Source organism: Lagopus muta, chromosome 1 (assembly GCF_023343835.1).
Source record: "Lagopus muta isolate bLagMut1 chromosome 1, bLagMut1 primary, whole genome shotgun sequence".
Classification (NCBI taxonomy): Eukaryota; Metazoa; Chordata; class Aves; order Galliformes; family Phasianidae; genus Lagopus; species Lagopus muta.
Window position 1 is genome coordinate 1,689,063 of NC_064433.1, and position 17,500 is coordinate 1,706,562.

The 17,500-nt window shown below is 42.3% G+C and overlaps 1 protein-coding gene across 4 annotated transcripts in view; it reads right to left on the minus strand.

Annotated features, from left to right (window-relative positions):
• Nucleotides 1–17,500, minus strand: part of EXOC4 (exocyst complex component 4) — a 398,652-nt gene that overhangs the window by 43,876 nt on the left and 337,276 nt on the right. For all 4 annotated transcript variants that reach the window (XM_048925488.1, XM_048968403.1, XM_048967537.1 and 1 more), the window contains one exon: nt 9,136–9,314. In XM_048925488.1, the coding sequence (XP_048781445.1) occupies nt 9,136–9,314 (179 nt within the window). The remainder of the gene's footprint in view (nt 1–9,135; nt 9,315–17,500) is intronic.

Genomic DNA, 17,500 nt, shown 5'->3' on the forward strand with positions numbered 1-17,500 from the left:
TGAACTATGAAAATTTATAGTCAAAATCATAAACCAAACCAGAATAATTTCCTAATGCTCAGGCCTTACAAAAACAGCTGTTTTGTCTTCATGAGGCCACCAGTTCCCTACTGGTTTGGAAGGTTAAACTTACCACTTTGCTGTCCCAAACAAACTTTCATTGGCTTTGTTCCTCCAGAAGCCAGCTCCACTAAGATAGTACCAGCTGGACTCTTGTCTCCTACCTGCATTGCTCTGCTCAGCTCTTGTTCAGCTTCAGGTGGTGTTAGGAGGCACAACTTTGCTTTTGGATCCAAGACAATTCTGCTGAATTGACACTCAGAGGGAAAAAAAATAAATCCCACTTTCATTTGTTAAGTCAATCCATTGAAGCTTGAGGCTCTAAGTGAAAACACATCTCTGAGCATTGCTGATGGCTCTTGGAGTCATTGATACAGCAACAAACACAATTCTGCTTTTGGATCCAAGACAATTATGCTGAATTGGCACTTGGAGAGGAAAAAAAAATCCCATTTTGATATTCTAATTCAATGCATTGAAGCCCAAGGCTCTCTAAGAGAAAACACATTTCTGAGCATTGCTGATGGCTCTTAGAGTAATCAATACAAGGCTTACATATGTAGAATGTCAGGATATTGCCAGACATTTAATATTTCCTCTCTGGACATCTTCTGAAAGGCCTCTGTACTCTGACACTGTTCCCTCCAATCACCTTTTACCATTCAGTAGAGAGTAACTGTGGATGCTGAACCTAAGCTCTAAATACTATCTAAGAGTTCCCAGTCTGTTTGAAGCATCTTTCCATAAGTTTAAGCACATTCGTAGCTCCTACTAAGGCTACAAATTGTGATTAATTTGGTGATTAGATATGGTTTGGTTTGGACTTAACAGATCTTCATTCTGCTGTGCTTGAGGATGGTAAAGCTTTCGTGTTCTTGCTCACGGTCCCAGCTAGGGAAACCCATGACTCAAGACTTGTATCTTAACTAAATACCAGCCCCAGATATGTTATAGTCAACGACAGGATTTGCAGTAGTGGGAAAATGGCACTGGTCATCACTGCAACATTTGAAAGACATCAGACAAGGATGAGGATCAGCTCTGTGACTGACTAGATATGTAGATGTTATGGCCAAAAAGATCTATTCCTATCAGCTTCCTCAGACTTTCCTTCAAACCAAATATCTCCAACTAACACCAGTCTGAACCTGCTGTCCCCAGCAATGCTAACACGCTCAGCCCCGAAGAAGGACATGACATTTTCAGGATTAGCCATATTCATGGAACTTGAGATCGGCCCATGGTATGGGCAGAGTGAACTTGTGTGTAAAACACCTCATATGCACAAAATAAGTTAACTTTATCAAACAGGCTGGATGGCAGAGATGGGGAGAGATCCCACCAGGATGCTGACATCTCCCTTCATCCATCATCTCCTTCTCCACCTTCAGCACAGCTGAGATGGAAAAAAAACAAGTTGTTTTATGGAGGTCCAGAGCAACTGAGAACGGGGAACTGATCCCCTTTTAAGCACCTTCAGAGCTGCACTGATTGTCCAGGTAGAGAAACAGGAAAAAATGGAATTGGAAAATGAGACTGCTTAAGAAGCAAAATGGGAAAGCTGTCATTTAGACTAAGTTATACTGCAGCAACTGGAATTCATCAAATGATACAAGCATGCATGATTTATCTTTTAAAGGTAATGGCAGATGTTTTACATTTGGAAGAAATTTGTGGCTTTTTCTGTTTTAGAAATGCAGTTTCTTTGAAATAATAACGCAGTAGCATTCAATTCTCCTGCGTGGGGTCAGGTATGTGCAGATCATCTTTAATCTGGCTTTTAAATAAGCCTCTCTATTAATAGATCTCTACAGAAAAGTTCCCCGTGAGCAATCAATACGGCAAGATGCCTTACAAGCTTGGTGACAGAAAAAAAATAAGCTCCAACTGGAGAGAAATACAGCCACATTTAAGAGCTGAATTCAGTTCATTAGAAACACCAGGGTTAAACACAAAGACCTGCCCGGGTTCACCACTGTGGTGTGGTCTGACTGCAAAATGAAAGACATCAATTTTACCACCGCGTCGGCCCTGATTTTCATTTGTGCCGAGACCCCTTTACACCACTCTGTCAGTGGAAAGGGGCCTTAAAGTGACTATAAATTACAGCTCTTTTACTCTGGCAGAGTGGTATAAAAGCGCTCCGCCATCCATTTCCAAAGGCATCACTTTCTCAAGTGTTGCGGGACGCTTTCTATTAGCCATCAAAGCCTATTTCACTATGAGGAGACCCACAGAGCCAGGCAATGGGGAGGCTGACCCACAGGTGCAAAGTGGCCCAGGATAGTCTTGATTCTATAATGGCCTTCACTAACCGTTTCAAAGTATTTCAGGATCTACGGCTGGAAAAGGCAATGCAAATGCTTGGTATTATCATTGCTAAGAGCAAGCCAATGACAGAAACCTGCAGTATTTGGCAAAAAGCTGTTCTATAAGCCATTTTTCCCCCCCTTCTTGCTTTTGGATGAAGTGGTAGCTCACCAGAACTACTGCATGTCTGGAGGGTGAAGTGCTGCCCATCCACAGAAGAAATGGCAATGGTGTCTTCTCTATATTGCCCTGCGATTTTGGGGTGAAAGCACCCCTGAATGGAAGGAAACAACTGGCTTTTAAAGAACTGGGGATAAAGAAGTGACGAGGCTGAAGGTCTTTTTAGTTACTTCAAAAGTACCAAACTTCGTCCTTGCCAACCTAACCATAATCTGTAAAATGGGGAGAACCATAGATCCATGTCCTTCCAGTTAGAAGGGTGTCCAAATGCTCAATTTGACAAGAGACTGTGATATTTTCATATTTATCATTAAAATGACATGCACTTGTATTAATCAAATGCAGTAATTAGCTCCATGCCTAATGCAAATTGTCCTTAGGTTTTCCATGTTTCTTGCCTAACACTGAGTTCTTCCCTTCCAGATAGGAAGGTCAAAGCATTGAACATCAAGAGCTTTGACAACAAAGTAACCATTGGCTTAGATCTGGTTTTAAAACAGTATGTTTTGAGTCCCTCAGACTTTTACTTTCTGCTAAGAAAACGGATAAACGTACATGTATGTGTGTGATTCTCAAATGTAGCAAGATTCTCACTTAACAGTATAAATCCAGGACCTTGGATGCCACAAAAAGCAACAAGCACCATACAATAAAAGCATTCAGGCTTTTGCTTTTCTTTTTTCTATTTCTACCTTGATTTCAGCGCTCTCCTCATCAAGCTTTTCTTCCTGTGGTGCTCCTTGATGGACCTCCCTACTCTGAACATGGAGTTCCACAATCCATTACTAAAGAGACTTTCCATCTGTGGACAAGGATGTGACAGGAGAGATGTCTTTCTTGGGACTACTTCTAGAGTCCTGACAAAACTGTTAAGGTACTAAAATTGTATTAAAAATATTCCTCATTAAGAATCAGAAACGGAAAACATACCCAGAAACTGAACATGATATAATGAACAACCTTTGAGTTGACAACTCTTTGATGCAAGTGTATCTATTTCTTTATAAGCATAAGCCAATACAAGGGTAACTTCTCCATAAGCATATGCCAATACAAGGGCAACAACTTCCAACAAGCCATTGAGAAGAGAAAGGCAATCTGGATTTAAAATAAATAAATAAATAAATAAAACAGGCAGATCAGTTCATCAGAGAATATACTTAAAAATAAGAGAAGCCATCAGTATTAAAACAAAGATTTTTCTAACACTTTTACCAGCTAACAAAACTAGGTTTACGTTTTATGAGAGCTCAGTGAAGAAGTCAAAAGGGTAGTTGCAACTCACTCAGCTAATAGCTAATCTTTCATCTTCCCACCTACACGCAGCATGCAACCATCTTAGAGATGGAAAGATGGCCCCGTTTTCTTCATCATGCACAATAATTAATTCTTTGTAAAATATCCGGAGGGCTTCTGAGAGTTGAACCTCTGACAAGAGGATTAGTGCTTTTTGTATCTGCCAATGCAAGGCTGAGAAGCAGGAGAGGAAGTGGGGAGGAAACCCTGCTTCCATTTTCATATATAACTCATTCAAAACGTACATGACTTCCTCAATTAATTTATCCACTTCCAGCAACTTTAATCCTTAAATGGTTATTGTTAAAAAAGAAGTTTGTATTCCCTCAAAAGACAAGAGAAAAAGAAAATTACTTTGTCATATCTGACTGGTTCAGAAAATATAAAATCCAATTCTGTAGCACTGTAGATAAGGGAAGAGCTATGGAAGATCCATCAGCTTAGCAAACACTAAATAATGAAGAATGCAGAGACTGCCCAGCATGATAAAACACTCTATTAGTGAGACTGTTTTTAAATGAGTGATAATTGTGGCACATCCACAGGAAAATGTTATTGAATTTTTATCTATGGAAAGGGGCTTTTTGCCAGCCAAACTGAAAAGCCACCAACATACATTCCCTTGTTCAGGATTTTCCAAAACACTTCCTATACCCGACCAGCTCTGCCTTGTGGTTTGTGAACACTGACAGCTATGTCTACAAATGGCCCATTTACAGCCAAGGAAGCTTTTCTGGGAAAGCTACCCAATTTTTGTGAGGAAGGAAAATGGGGTCACTACCACCACTTGTCGGTGGTTATTTTTTCTGGCAATGACCCCAAAATTCTGGACCCAGCCATTCTCTAAGGCCTTTGGTGATGCTCTGAGTGGTACTTCATCTCACATGACTGGGACAGAAAGATGCTTGCAGAGACCCAAGACCTGAACCTGTGCTCTTTCTGACACTTTCCCACCAGTGAGAAGCAAAGGGAATTTCTCCAAATGTTGGGAAAATAAGTTACCCTATAAAGTGAAGCACAGACACCATAGAAAACAGGATCAAACCATGACTGCAGTTAAGATGCATTCTGAATCGTTTCAACATGACAGATAGTGTTACTTTCACTGTTACTCAACAGCAATTGTGCTTGTAATTTACTGGTTGCTTTTGAACGTTGAGCTGAGGTCAGCTCAGTATCCAAATCAAATTGGTTCCCCGTGCTTTTTCAGCAATGCTTTTATTGAATCACTGTGAGGTCCAACTATTCTGTTGGCCCAACATAAGGTGAGGATGTAAGATAAAACCCCACTGTTGCTACCAGCATCATTACTGTTCTTGTTCAAGCATGAACACTTCAACAAAACATCTTGTCCAAGGAGAAAAACAAGGAGAAGGAAGAGTTGCTCCAAGGATTATAACAACTGCCATCTGTCCAAAGTCAGCTACCAAAAAACAGAGCTGGGCGACTAATGGCCCGTCCACTCGGGTATAATGAGCCATAGATTCCAGTTGCACTGCACTGCAAGACTTGGGTTTCATCTGGGCATGTCTGAAAATCAAAGTTACTGATGCCAAAATGATAAAGCTGGCTCTACTTCTGGCAAGCTGAGCTTGAATTGGATGGGCTTCAGTGCGTGGCAGAAACCCTCTTTATTTAGCTTTACTTTTAGTTAGGTTATTTCCTTTTCCTCCCACTCTTCCCTCTCATTCTTATTTATTCACTGTGTCTTGCAGCAATCAGATGCTCAGAAATTCAGATGATCAAACAGCACAGAAGAGAGTAACTCGTGTGACAGATGAGTGTTACGTTATTAACACCGCATGAACCTTTGAAACAATAGGCAGTTCTCCTTTTTCCTCCTCCCACACTTGTGTTGCTCTTCTCCTCCAGACGAGGTGGGATGGAAAGAAAAATCTCATCTCATTTTAACTCTGTTCTTTATTCTTTGTATGCTTCCCCAAAAGAATCACAACCCTCTGTAGATCACTGCAGCTTGCTGGGTTTGTAAATACGTCTGACTTATCCCACCACCTCTGCCCCATGGCATCACTTTTTACTTCTCCCATACAGATTGCAATCTATGTTCCATTTATGAGAAATACTCCACCAGGTTTCATTTATAACCATGAGGTCAATAGCCTCTATCATTTCCTAACCCTGCTCCTTCTTCCACTTGTTTCAGATACTCCTGGCATTTGTGTACAGACATTTCAGCGTGTTGGTATGAAGTTATTACAAAGCAAGATGAATTTTTATTGTCAGGAGGATGCTGCTAAGTAAAATATTACACTTTGTACTTTTATTTTTATTCACTGCTGTGTGTAACATCCTCTTGGAAGCTTGAAAGTCATTCTCATACCCTTTTATGTTTGGAAACATTGATATTTTTTTTTTTTTAATTCGAGTTTCTACCAGAACTGAAATTATGAATGATGGTTTTATTTCTAACAGCCCCAACTCCTCAGTCCCAACAACTCCTCAGGTTATAAATTTCTGGGAAACTCAGCTATTGAATTTTAATAGCATTTCTGATTCTTTTTTTTTTTTTTTTTAATAATCTTTTAAATACACATTGTGAGAGCACAGCAGTTCTTCGTCTCACTCAGGTATCCAAAACACACAGTATGGCTTATAGAAATAGTAAAACTACCCGTTTTATTTTGTTAACTGTCAGCTGATTGTAAAATCTTAATTATCCTTCTGGGTCAGGGACAGCTAGAGTAAAGAGTTCAGAGGTCCTGCTTTATGCCAAGTTATAAGCCATAGGAAGGACTGTCACCCAACCAGACGATGCCCTCTTAGAGAGTCAAACAAATCCTAACACTGTCACAGAAAAGCAGTGTTGTCAAGGGGCAACTATTTTAACTGAGATATAACACCATGATTTTTCCTATCCAGCACTGCCAGGTTTCCCCCAGCATTTCTCCAGAAGTGATTTTTCAGTGCCCATAGTCCTCGGGAGGCATCTCCCAATACTCTGCTCTCCTAGAGCCTGCATTTGTACAGCAGACTTCATACAAAGTTCAGGATGGTGTCCTCACCATCTCCCCATGTGTCCTGGTGCCCTAAGAAGTGGTGCAGAATTTGTTATTTAGTGCTTTGATCTTCTCTGGATCATTCCCAAAGAGATGGCCAGCGTGGCTGGTGGGTGCAGGTGAAGAAGTTTGCAAAACATGTTGATTTCATACTGTGTTAAGAACAATTATGGGGTCTCCTCCAAGTAGAGTTGGTGTTGGACTGCTAGAAAGCTGCTTTGGACTCTCCTACCTTTGTTTTGTTACACAAAAGTTTAAGATGGGCAAAAGTCAGCATGTCTGACATATGGACCTACGAAGATACTGTTAACCTAACCGATTAACCTAACCTGGACACTTACGATTAAATCAACAGCTACAAAAATGGGGATGTATAACCCAGACTTTAATTATTACTGATTCTCTTCAATAATTGTATCTACGACATAGTATTACAATGATAAAGATGCTTCTTCCCACAGATAAGCTGCACACAGACAATGTTCAATGGAATGCTTGTGGGCATGGTGGCCATGGGCTGGTGGTTGGACGAGATGTCTTAGTGGTATTTTCCAACCTTAACGATTCTGTATTTGTAAAATTGATACATTATAGGGATCTAAGGAAATGTGAAATGCTATAAAAAATGCACGAGCTCCTCCCCAGGGAGAACATTTAGTAAAGGACAACTATTGGGAATGTCTTGATAGGCAGCTGAGATGCAAACCCTTGGTCCTAAGAAGAGCTTAGTTCTGTGTCAGCTCAGTGAAAGGTGAATCCTTTTGAGATATAAGACATATAAGGAGATCTGTTGCTTAACATATAAGCAAAACATTGTGTAATTGATAAAAGTGTATGGTATTGATAAAGTCTTTCTCTTATCTAAAAGTCTGTTTTAAGCAACCAGAGGATGACTGGGAGAGTGCACTGTTGGAGGGCTGATGAGCTACTGATTTTAAACAAGGGGGAAGAGTAATAATCACACTTAGCTGCATCCCATGGGCTGCCTTGCTGCTGCTATGAAATGTGACAGTGGCAGCTCTTAGGTCAAAGACATCACCTCTGGTACAATGCTGCATTTTGAACACCATCTATTGACATTCACTACACTGAGGCACTCAGCGATGTGCAAACAGCAGCTCTGTCATACTGCATATGGAATTTTATTCATAAACAGCTTTTTTTGTGTGTGTGTGTGATTAAAACAGCTTAATGTGCTTTTGTCGGAGCAGCAGAGCTGTGCTCTGTTTATGCTGAGCTCCACTTCTGGACACAGACACAACCCTCCTGTGGTGACCCTATGCACACAACGCCAATGATGGTGATAAGAGAAGAAGCAACACCGATCACGTCTCTGACACTTCCCAGACAGAAAAAAAAACCTAATCTCAGAGGGAAAGAACTGACAGTTGAAGCAAAGAGAAGTAAAATGATCTCACAAAGGTAGCACCAGCAATCCCTGACAGCCAGGAGCAGAAGTGACATCTCCAGGCTCCCTTGGCTCTGCCCTTCCTGCCCCCTGGTTCACCAGGGGCTGCTTTTCCCTTTGCAGACTGAGCAGCACTGCCACAGTGACACGCACATTAGGGTACTCCTCGTTAAGAGCTGCTCAGCTTCTCCACTGAATTTATAATACGTATATTTTTAAATATTCAGTGATCTAGCAACGCTTGAAAGAAATTGAAACCTGTCTCAGCACTGTGGATTGTCATTAGCAGGGATTGCTGAAAAGCTCAAGCCTTGAAAGACCCATCAGAGCTTCTGCTAGAAGTGATGCTCCTGGCACCCTGGCACCACAGGCTGAGAGATGTCACACCACACGTTCACCAAGAAGAAAGAGATGGAGCTGCTTTGCTTTCTGCTCTCCTCTGACATAAGCCACCTTTGAAATCAAGAAGTCAAGATGCTCCCTCCTGCTAAAAAATCACATAATTATGCTGGTTTCCAGCTCTATGACAAAGGAGCTACATGTGTGCTTGCAGCCCAGAAAGCCAAGTGCATCCTGGGCTGCATCAGCAGAGGGGTGGCAGCAGTGCAGAGAAGTGGTTGTCCCCCTCTGCTCTGCCCTTGTGAGGTCGTACTGTGTCCAAGCCTGGGGCCTCCAGCACAAGTAAATCACTGAGTAGGTTCAGGGTAGGCTACTAAGATGATCAGAGTCCCATTCCATGAACGGAGCCCTGGGCAACAAGGTCTATGGGAAGTGTCCTTGCCCATGACAGGAGGCTGGAAAGGGATGGGCTTTGATGTCTCTTCCAACCCACTCCATTCTGTGATTCAGTGCTTTTGTACTTACTCTGGGCAGCTGAGAGGTTGGAGAAGGCTGCCTTGGTGCGGCCTGCTAACCACTCCAGGCTCTCGTGCATGTTGGCCAAAGCCTTGAGGTCGCTGACATCCCGCAGGATCTCCTGTTGGGGGATGAGTTTATCTCCCAGGTTGCCAATGAGAACTTCTGACTCTTTGCCGAAAGCAGCCCTGAAATTCAAAGCAAAGCCACCCTCAGACAGACAGCACAGGTCAGCAAGTGGGAGACACTGGTTCCACCATGGAGAAGGTCAAACCATTCAGTGCAAAACACCCCAGGGCAGCATTGCAGGAAGCTCACCTTGTGAAGGTTAACAAATCTCATCAAAGTGAACAAAACACGTCATATTATGCAGATCCTGACCCCCTCTGTCTCAGGCAATGTTTGTCTACCATTCTCCCTTTACCCACAATCTCCGAATCTCATTTCGTTCTCAAACTTCATCCCAATCAATTCCCACACTCTTTTCTCCCAGCATTTACACCCTTCCCACACATGCAGGTGATTTCAGAACCTCCTTGCGGTACATAACAAATAACTCACTCGTGGTGTTTTCCACCTCTCCTTGTAAATCAGCTCTTCTAGTCCCTGCGTCAATCTTTTTCGTACATACATCAAAATACACCTCCTGCAAAGTGTGGTGGCTTATCACGACAAACAGACAGATAAATGATTCTGAATATTAGTCAGTGCATTATTTTGCCTCTACAGATAACAGCTGGTGAAAAATGACCACCAAGACAAATGTGCTCACCGCACAGAAACTGAAAAAGCTCTTTCAAGGTGCGTTGCCACTCACTCCATCTCATGCTCCATCTATTGCACTGAGATTTAGCTTTATAATACTCGTCTTCATGAAGCACTTTGTCTGGCAAAATACCAAAGCATCTCCATTGCTTTTGCAGGCAAGAGGAGCCTTCTTCCTTCATGACTTTTTGTGTGCCGTTAGGATGGAGAAAATCAGGTGACAGCTCCACCATCTATTTACAGTAGCCCCTGGATGAAACCAAGAGCGTTTTATTGAAAGGCAGCATGCTTACCATGGTGCTCAGTACACTGTTCCCATTATTAGCTGCTCTTTTTAGGCATCTGCATTCCACTTTCGTTCAACACTGCAAAACTTCACTTCCTGTCATTAGCTCCTTTATGAACTTACAATGAGGAATCATGCTGCTGAGCATAATAGCTGCAACGAACTGCAGCAAAATAATCCCATCAGTGGCATTTTATATACCATCTAAGCAGCTTTACTGCCAGCATCTCACTAGATTTGTGGGACTTCACTGTCATTGAGGAAAAAAAACAAAAAAAACAACCCTGAAATGGCTTTAAGTTGCTCAATGGAATCCATTAGTGGCAAAATAAATAAATAAATAAATAAATAAGTAAAAGTAGCCTTCATTAAAAAACTATCTTGGACGATTTTTTTCTCTGACTACAGAAAATACGTTGCTTTGGGCTGTATACTGGATACTACAGTTTCAGAGAGAAATTTGCCTATTGGTTGTGTTTGAGGACTGAGACACAGTAACATCTTGCTTTATTTGCCTAGGGAAGCGGCGGAGTCACCATTCCTGGAGGTGTTCAAGAAATGTGGAGATGTGGCACTGAGGGATGTGGTTTAGTGGGCATGGTGGGGTTGGACTTTGTCACCTTGGAGGTCTCTTCTAACCTTAATGATTTTGTGACTCTTTGAGTAGGCACATTGGGAATGGGTTGATGGCTGGACTGGATTTTCTCATGGGTCTTTTCTGACCTCAGTGATTCTATGAGTTTATCTCCAGCTCCAGTGCAATATGGCAGTGGTAATTCAGCTGGTCTCCCTCTCCATAAGATGGGCTTAATAAGACTTTCTGGTGACTGGAAATAGATTAAATCCTTTGTGCACTTCTGGGAAGGTCTTAACAAGCTTCCCTGCCTGAGCATTTCTAAGATATTAGTGACAGGCAGCAAAGTTTTGGGTAGTGGGGACAGGCTGAGTGACTCACCAAAGTTCCAACCCACGGCTGTACTGGGTGGTCAAGCTCATAGCCAGGTTTGACCATTTTTTGTTCTGCAGTGCATGGGGAGGTTCAGGTTGGGTAGTAGGAAAAAACTTGTACTCCAAAAGAATGTTCAAGCACTGTAATAGGCTGCCCAGAGTGGTGGTGGAGTCACCATCACTGGAGGCGTTGAAGAAGATGGAGATGCGATACTTAAGGACATGGCGGGCAACACTGGTGGTAGGAGGGCAGTCGGACAAGATGATCTTTGAGATCTTTTCCAACCTCAGTGATTCCATGATTCTGGGATCATTCATTTAAACAAAACCCGTTACTGGCTTTTACAAGAGGCGTGAAACACCTCGCTCAGCTCTACCACCTACGTGCATTCAGATGTCCTCTTCTGTTCCTGGGGAGCCGAAGGCATTTCACCGATGTGTTTTTCCCACCCAAGCTGAACCACTCCTCGTGATTTACACTATCAAATGCATCGATTACTCGGAAAAGTTAAGAAATGAAACATTTGGTGAATTTCTACCTTCACTAGCTTCACAAAGCACAGTAGAGAAAGCACATGTTTGTGAATCATAATCTGAGAGCTGTCAAATGTGGAGTCACCAACATAGCACTGCCCACAACCATGCTTAGAAGCTGGGTTTGCTCACAGGGACAACTCTGCTGCCTTCCCACACGCAAAGAGAAAAGGGTTTGGCACTGCTCTGGATGGACAGCCTGTACATGAATAATACAGTGCTTCCAAGCAGGCTGGAAAAAAAAATGGAATCTACGTAATACAAAGCTTGGTGTATTTCCTATTTTTACCCCTGGGAGGAATATGAATAAAGTTTTCTATACTCCAAAACGCTGTTGGGATAAATGTACTTCTGACTCTCTCTTACGCAAGAACAGGAGTTTGTGCCAAAAGCACAGCAAATACATTTAATTGTTGGGTCGCTTCTTTTTGAAATACAGATCCTCAGCTGCAGAAACCTCAACTCCCTTTCACACAAGCTGAAACCTATAACAGAGACAGCCTTCAGCAAGCAGCTCCCTTTTAAAGAGGACTTTAAAGTGTCCTCGTGGATTCCAGTAATTTAATTTTCAACCTACTGTTAGCAAGTGCTCAAGAAAGCTTGAAGCAAACTGTTGCTATTTGGGATGCTTCCTTCAGAGAATGTGTTTGTCTTCATTAAATTTGCAAAGCTAAATGTTTAATGATAAGGATATATTAAAAAAAAACAACTCAAATCAATTGAATATCCAACCTTAACTCTGAAAATTAGACCTTTGATTCCCATATTGTTTTTCAGCCAGTATTTTTTCAGACTCATTTATATCTAAAAGCATTTATCTAATATAGAGACAGACATACAAACCTATCTGCAGCACTTTACACATTTAACTTACAAGTTTTGGATGGTTGAGTTGGTACCCTTGGTTTGAATTACCACGACTTGGAAAAATCAAATCCTGTTGTAACTTAACTACAAATTTCCTTTGGATTTTGCTAAAGCTTTCCAATAGGAAAAACAAAAAAGACACTTCAGGTTTTGGTGAGCACTCAGAGATGGAATTTCCAGCAAGAAAATCTCATAACCAAGCGGTTCATCATGGAGTGTTTTACAGAACTGGAACAAAAGGCAATGCTCCACACTCCTGCAGTTAATTCAGGTGTGTATATACTGATGCTCAAGACAGAGATCAATACTGCACATCAACTACACAGTAAATAAAGAGAATTCAGGTACATTTCTGCACTGCCCAGCTGTTTCTATATGGGAGCTCTTTAAGAGTATGTGATGCTGGTGCCACAATGCTTTGCTGCCTTTTTGGTCTTGATTCCTATGGGATTTGTACGTGCCACAAGAGGGTTCACTCTTACATTTCTGCTTTGTCAGAGGACAGTTGTGCTAGCTAAATCCTTGGATTAACAAAGCACTTGATTTAGTTTCCCTTTGTTAAGCCATTAACTTCCATGTATTTTTTTTCTCTCCAACACAGTGGCCAGTGACATATCAGCACCAGATCCACTCTGTTCTCATGGATGCTGCCCAGAAAGCACAGTGCATCTCAGTTACCAGCAGCAACGGGGAGAAATTGTGGTTTCCTTGAACAGTTTTCTACAGACAAATCATCTTCCCTTCTTCTCCTTCAGAAATCAAGAGCAATAGCGATGCATTTAAGGGATGAGCTGTTAATAAAATCAAACAACCTACTGAGCTGAACTGACTGGAAACACAGGGACTGATGACAGCATGTGAGGCTTCCCTCCCAGCATATATGGGAGGACGAGAAGTTTGTACATTAGGGAAGAAGAGCCAGGGAAGAGCATATGTGATAAATTAAGATGACCTGGGCGACATTTAAGGCACTCTAACAGTGCCAGAGAGGAGCTGAAAAGCAGCCAAGTGTCCCCATCAGTATGGCAGAACGAGGGAGGAGGTCTCTGATGTACCCTTGGCAGTGGCTTTGCATTTGCTTATTGCTCCTCTCTCTTTTCTCTGCCAAGAAATTAGCTTCAATTATCCCTTCTGCAAATAAGGCCAAGGAAGCAGCTCCCTTGGAGGGGGCATGGAGCTGCAGGAGGTGGGGAGGCAGCAAGAAACTCCCCTTGTAATGACCCTATGAACACATTGACCCGATGAGGACCTCCTGTCCTTTCCCACACCTTCTTGACCTCAGAGAGATGCTCTCCACTGAGCACTGACTGCTTGCAGAGAAGAAACAAAGCAAATTTAAATCAAGGCTAAGAGCAGCGGGTAGAGCTGTGGCTATCTGGAAATATCCTAAAATTAACTACTGAACCATTAACAGGACAAAGATACTTTGTTTTCTATTCCTGCAACTTAGCCATAGGGTCAATGCTTTAAAAACTGTATATAGAAACTATGCAGACAGATCTCCCCTGAATCAATTCAAAGAAATTCTTATTATGTTCTTATTTATAAAGCAAAGGAGAAGAAAAATGGCTTGTTGCTTCATATTGCACCGGAATTTGTACAACAATCATAAAGAAATCGTGCAAGCACAAAAACAAACAACCCACGTGGGTTAATTTCTGCCCAAGAAGCCATCCGCAATGATTCGCTGCCACCAGAACAATAAAACCAAGCCCAGCCCTATTTCTACACAAGCTGTGGTTTCACTTGTTTCAAAGATTCAACACCTCAAGGTATTTTAAAAATTCAGCACAAGAACTTTTTTTTGTGTGTGTTGCAGCACATCCAAACAGCATTGTAGTCATGATGAAAAGATGCTGCAGAGAATCCTCGGCGGATATAAATTCACTCTGCCAACCTACAGTATTCAGCTTTAAAGGACTGAAGATCCAGCCCAGCCTAAAGTCAACCCTGATTTGAGGTTCGGTGGGATTTGCAAAGCCCTGACAACAATCTGTGCATCTCTATTAGGGAGCAGGGTGATGGGTGCCAGCTCCTCATCTCTGCTAGGAAGTCGTAACACCATTGAGAAACAGACACTGCTAATGGACAGTTATAAGCTGCAACATTACATGCCATCGTCTCACATTTATTTGACTATTCTGGTCTTGTTAGGTTTGTATTATATAATTTATCACAGCAGACAAGCACTTGGAGTATATTGTGTAGTTCTAATGATGGGATTTAATGTTATTGAATCTCGTGAATGTAGGAGTTGTTGTTAAACATTTGCAGAGAAGTTGAAACTCCACATTCTTGCTCTGCCTTCCCTTTCCAGGTAGGAGACACACACATCACCCAGAAGGGTACCATGGCAGAGCTGAACACTGCTGCACTCATTTCAATAGATATTGCAATCTGTAGGATTAATGAATCTGAAGTTAAGACATTCTTCTGGGATTCAGGTCGAGAACACAGATAATCCTCCAGTGTCCCCATCCCAAATTAATCAAAACACCCAAATCCAGCACAAATCCCCCCAAACTTCTCTGCCTTCACAAGAAAAGCAAAAGCAGAAGGGAACTTCTCAGATCAGGGGAGGCCATGTGAAGATCACAGCATCATTTGAGTTGGAAGGGACCATTAAAGGCCACTCAGTCCACGCGTTCGCCCTATTTTGTACCTCTCAGATAAGACCCAGCAGCAATAGGATTTCTCATCAGTTCTGCTCATCACGAAAACATTCAGACACATTTTTCTACAGGGTTTGAGAAGAGATCTGGAAACTCATTTCACATAAAGGAGCAGATTGTCGTCAAATGAAAATGACTCACACCTACAGTATACCCAGATTTGTAGTCCCAGCAGAGGAAAAAGAAGGTCTACGGAGACGGCTGCCAATCTTCCATAACCATTTTTTTACCCTTTTTGTATTATGAACACAATAAATAGAGCCTGAAAAGCTGGAGAGGAAAAGCTTTTATTCTTGAGAGAGAAAAAGACAAGAAAAGAGAGACAGGGAAGCCACTGCTGAAAACAGGGGAGAAAGCTAAGAAGTAAAGAAAGGGAAAAGCCTTCCTTGAAACATCAAGGCTCCAGCATCAGAAGACAATAAGAATAATGGAAAGCTCCAAACCTAACGCAACAAAAGACACCTATCTGACAGCAGATGGATTAACCTAGGACTCAGCTTTTGACAAAGACCCTTGCTAGTTTCTTCTGTCTGCCCAGAGAGAGGTGGAAGAAGGGAAGAACACCCAATCCCAGGGCAGAGAAGAACACTATGCTCTTGTCTTTGCAGCTCTCACCTTGCACACCAACAAAAGAGCTTGCAGCTCCAATGCAAATTGCCCCAGCTCATTTCTGGTTGGAAAAGACCTCCAAGATCATCAAATCCACTCCCACTCACTAAACCATGTCCCTCAGTGCCAAGCGTCCACTTTTCTTGAACACCTCTAACGATGATGACTCCACCACCTTCCTCGGCAGCCTGTTGGCACAGACTTATGCCACATCTTCCACTTATGCAATGGAAAATGTAAAGGATGCCAGTCCCCTTGGAAGCAGCTGAACCAATTCAAGCTGTGATCAAGAGCGGACACCGAACTTGTACAACCCCAATTTCATGAACTTGCATGAATTTCAAGACTGGAGGATATACTTTTTGCCATGCATTCTCGTCAGACTTCCTTTAGTCCATTTTCACTCTCATCCAACTTATCCAACTTGTCCAAGCCCTCTGTCTTGTCCAGTTGTGTAATATTTCCAGTGTACTCCCAAATTTCCATGCAGGCTCCAGTTTTCCATTGGAAATACTGTTAGAGAACTGCATTGCCTGAATCAAGGGAGGAGAGGTGATCCTATTAAGCAGCTAGGATAACATAACTATCCTGACCAAAGCCATTTGGGATCATTTGGTGAAGGATCTGCTGCTGTACAGGCATCCTTCCATGTTGCTTCAATAGACCCCTTCCTTTTGGTGCAGAGTGCGTGAGTTTGACTGTCTGCAGGTGAGCTGGAGAGGCAGCAGGCAGCTGTTGCACTCTGGCCCTGCAGTCAGGGTTATTAATAGAATCATAGGATCATTAAAGTTGGAAAAGACCACTGAGATCATCTTGTCCAATGGTCTATCCAACCATGCCTATTAAACCACATCCTTCAGTGCCACATCCACTCCCTTCTTGAAAACTTGAAAATTCTCATTGTTTTCCTAATTTTCAACAGAAAAGCAAAGGCAGTGAGAAGAAAATGCATGTGGAAAAAGGAGACACTGAGAACTGTGGTTTTATTTTATTGCTACACCAGCTGCAGCCTGAGAATCTGCTCCTAAGTTTGGTGTTCAGCATTCTGCTGGAACCCAAAGATGAAAAGAAGTGAAATTATTCCATCCTCCTCCTAACACAGATTGGGTGTCCTAGATCTGCAACCATAATAATCTGTGCTGTGGGGTGATCTTGAAATCAACTTGGGGTTTCCAGGCAAACACAAATTGCAAGCCTGCCTTCCTCAGCTCCCCAAACCCACAATTTCTCTCGGGTGCAACATGTCCTTGCTACTTGCAACCCCTTCTGCTGCAGAGCTGCACTGAAAACCAGGAATTTCTGCTGTAACTCGAGTGTGACCAGATCTGAAGCTCTTTTCACATTGCTTTTCCTCATCAAAGGCAAACTTGGAAATCGTACATCTCTGGATTTTATCACCAACATATCTGATTCAGTAATGAACTGAAGGGTAACCTTTATCAAGCGATAAGGGCAGCATATTTCACACTCACCCCACTGCCAAATAGCCTTCAGAGCTTTAAAAACTAATGATATGAATAGAGGCACGACTTTTCTTTCCTTTCTCCCCTTGCCAAGTGCTGAGCTACTATAATATGCTCAATCAGGTCCCTTTGTCTGGCCAGCCATGCCAGAATATTAATGGGGAGATTCTGCTAGTATCCAACCCTGCCTTTTGACACGCATTCGCAAAAGAGAGTGGCAGGTTAAGACA